The 3936-nt window shown below is 36.1% G+C and overlaps 1 protein-coding gene across 1 annotated transcript; it reads left to right on the top strand.

The window, feature by feature from the left end:
* Positions 1–1733: 1733 nt before the first annotated feature.
* Positions 1734–3767, top strand: LOC103522767 (putative uncharacterized protein DDB_G0290521; the record flags this gene model as incomplete). Its single annotated transcript, XM_026832737.1, has 3 exons — positions 1734–1745; positions 2165–3327; positions 3683–3767. Coding segments are annotated over exons 1-3 (1260 nt in total), but the record flags the coding sequence as incomplete, so codon positions are not given.
* Positions 3768–3936: the final 169 nt, after the last annotated feature.

Genomic DNA, 3936 nt, shown 5'->3' on the forward strand with positions numbered 1-3936 from the left:
AATCCACAGGATAAAACAGGTCCCCAGACAAATCCACTAAACAAGACCGGGAGACAAGTCCACATAGCAAAACCGGTCCCCAACAAATCCAATAACAAGACCGGAAAGACAAATCCACTAACAAAAACAGGTCCCCAGACAGATCCCACACAATAAGACCGGGAAGACAAATCCACATAGATAAAAGACAGGTTCCCCAGACAAATCACACATAACAAAACAGGTCCCCAGACAAATCCACACAACAAAACTCGGTGCCCAGGCACAAATCCTCATACAAAAACTCGTCCCCAGACAAATCTACATAAAAAACTCAGTCTTTAGTTATATCAACTAACTCTTCCACATGACAACTTAAATGTCAACTGAAAATCGATCGTCCCAGAAAACAGTGCCTACTCTACGAAAAAACGGACAATGCAGGACGGTCATTTAAGATCACCGCGAGAGTCTCTATGAGGAATGTTCAAACTAAGGTCTTTCTGAAACGTCCTAGTAGAACATTGTGCCGTCTAAGTACGGTAGAGTGTATTGTGTCTTTATGATCTTCCAAGACATGCGGACAACAACACAGAAAGTCGAGTCAGTAGCGCCGAGTAGTCAAACATGTTACCTTAAAAGAACTAGAGGTCCACATCTCACGAACTAAGTCGGTCTCCTAAAAGAACAAGAAGAACATCTGTAGCAAGTGGACACAGCTAGAGAATTTTGTGTATGGACATTTTTTCGACTACAATGTTTTTGTACTTACTATTCGATTGAAGTCAAAGCTGTTTCAGGTCGAGTTTAAGGATTACTCAGAATTAAGCGGCCTAATGACATGAACATAAGTCTCAGGTGTAGTTCGGTGTTTTTCTTAGACAGGATTTTACCGTCACTGGTCAAATAATATATGTTCAATTCTGACAAACTCACAACTGACAAATGAGCTAGACAGTACCAGACTACGATAATTAATAATTAAAAGTGTAGATTAAAGAAAAACTTTATGACAACCCTTTCCTTCCTTCGAGAGAAAAAAAAAAAAGAAAAGAAAGAGAAAAAGAAGGCGAAAAGAGGCAAAAAAAGTGATAGAAGACATCGACCTACTAGAGGGGGAATCACGCTGTGTATGGTGAGTTATTAATACATACTACAAATCTGTTCCCCATAATTTGTGAGGAAATAAAGATTTTTTATACAAGGATAAACAGTTACGGTACATGGATACATATAAATAGTGTAACTTTATAGTCTCTACAATTAGGTAACAATTTTTTTTTTTTTTTATTTTTTGTGTTATTTTTTTGTGTTTTTCCTCTAAGGAAAAACAGTACGAAGATTATTGTAATTACCCTAGATGGTTCAGTCATGACAGAATCCTAACCTAGTTAGGTCCCATAATTGTCTATGACTCGTGGAGTTTCCACAGTGACCGTGTTGTAAGAAGCATAGACAACGGAAATGGATGTTCTACCGTAAATGAGCTTTTGCCACTCCATTTTTAAAACAAAACAGTAGACATAATGGTTTCAGGTTTCTTAAAGATAGAGAAAGAGGGAAGAAAATACCGTTTTATGACTTTCATAGGAAGGAAATTATTATCACAGTTAATATTACATAATTAAATTAAGTTTTTATAATTACTTTCTTTCTTTTCTTTTTCATATCCTTACCCCTAAAGAACCAGGGAACCCAAGTGGCAAGGTGCTACACGTACGACATATTAAATAAAATAAACTTTAAATTTAATGATGCGCGGTACTGTAAGAGATGTAAAAAACTCCATCGAACATCGCATAAAAAAATACACTTATTTTTGTACTGCTTTTTCAGCACACTAAATAGGAGCAAATTTAGAAGATAATTGGATAAGGATTAAAGATTTCCTGGCAGTAGGAAGAATTGCAAAGTGGGCTAAAAGAAAAAAAAACAAAAAAAAAAAAAATACAGGACAACGTTACATTCTTATCACCACGAATGATGTGCTTAGCCAAAAAGAAGACTTTGCTTGCGTTTTACGAATGACGTCGGGATCAATCGACCAGACATCGTCAGACCACTTTCGAGATCGGACGCCCAAAGTCTTAAGGTCGGGCCCGGCGTAAGAAGTAGGATAGAGCAAAAATAATACCTTGCAGGATCGAAAGACGGAATACGGACCGAGTAATAGAGAAGTGAACAGCTTCTGCTGTTACAGACCCCTGGACAAAACAATACACCTAAACAGAAGGGCCAGAACAATACACCTAAACAGACCCCTGCTCAAAACAATACACCTAAACAGAAGAGCCAGAACAATACACCTAAACAGACCCCTGGGCAAAACGATACACCTGAACAGAAGGGCCAGAACAATACACCTAAACAGACCCCTGGACAAAATAAGACACCTAAACAGACCCCTGGACAAAATAAGACACCTAAACAGACCCCTGGACAAAACAATACACCTAAACAGAAGGGCCAGAACAATACACCTAAACAGACCCCTGGACAAAACAATACATCTAAACAGACCCCTGGACAAAACAATACACCTAAACAGACCCCTGGCCAAAACAAGACACCTAAACAGAACCCTGGACAAAATAAGACACCTAAACAGAGTCCTGGACAAGTGAAAAGAAAGAGCTCTCTGGTTGAAAATGAACAGTTTATTGTTGAGGAAATTGTTGAAGATATAAAGGAGAAGACAGTTGTAAATAAGGATGTAATGAGCAGAAGCAACACTTTGAAGCAGAACACTCCAGGAAGTGCAAAGAAAAGAAAATCTACTGATCCACAAGAAATTGAGAAAGTAAAAGAAAATGGTCAAAAACTAAATACCCCAGTAAGTGAAAAGAAAAGGAAATCTAATGGCCCAGAAAAAATTGATGAAGATAAAGAAAATGCTTCAAATACCCCTGCAAGTGCAAAGAAAAGGAAGTCTCAGGATTCAAAAGAAATTGAGAAATCAGATGAAATTTCCAACATTTCGGATGAATTATTAAAGAGAAAGATATTTGTGGAGAAGGAGAAAAAAAGAATAAATACCCCTGCAAGTGCAAAGAAAAGGAAGTCTCAGGATTCGAAAGAAATTGAGAAATCAGATGAAATTTCCAACATTTCGGATGAATTATTAAAGAGAAAGATATTTGTGGAGAAGGAGAAAAAAAGAAACAGAGAACGACGTTTAAAGAAGAAACTGTTCAAAAGAAATCTGGCCGAAAATTCCATTACTGATGAAGATAAACAGCAAAGACTGGAGAAAAATAAAAAGAAGGCATTGAAAAAAGAAAAGTGGTTAAAACAGAAGGCAGAAATGAAGGCAAAGAAAAGTGGGAATCCAGTGACAAAAGCTGAAAAGTAAGTTGAATGAATTTTATGTTTTATTATTATAATTATTTAATATAAATATGTAGAAGTTTTGGTGATAATGGTGTCCTCTGAAGAGAGAGGGGTATTCCATTTTGCACTTCATTCTTACATAATGGAAGTTGTAAATAAATAATAGAAAGTAAAAATATAAAATGTTCTTATATCTTTAGATGTAAAAGAAATAACTTATAGGTACTCTTCACTGGGTTGGTAGGGTAGTTTTATTTATAGAAAAACAGACATGTTTCGCCCACTGGGCATCATCAGTGTATAAACAGGGTGATTATAACATAAGTTCTTATAATTATAACATAAGATTATAAGTTCTTATATCTTGTTTCAGGTCAACATCAGGACTTCAACAAGTAGATGGACAGAGTCTGGTTGCCAAGGTTAAGAGTGCCAAGAAAGCTGAAATTGTTAAAATGGTGAGTTTATGTTTTCTTCTTTAATAGTAGACAAAATGTTTTTTTATTTTTATTTATTTTTTAAGTGGCAGTGTTCTCCTGGAGGAGCTCTTCCACCCCATTACTTTATTAATCTGAAAGGAGTAGAATTGCTGACAAAAAAAAAAAAAAAAAAAAGAGCTGCCTTGGA

The sequence above is a fragment of the Diaphorina citri genome, unplaced genomic scaffold, assembly GCF_000475195.1.
Source record: "Diaphorina citri unplaced genomic scaffold, Diaci psyllid genome assembly version 1.1 scaffold11004, whole genome shotgun sequence".
NCBI classification, from domain to species: domain Eukaryota; kingdom Metazoa; phylum Arthropoda; class Insecta; order Hemiptera; family Psyllidae; genus Diaphorina; species Diaphorina citri.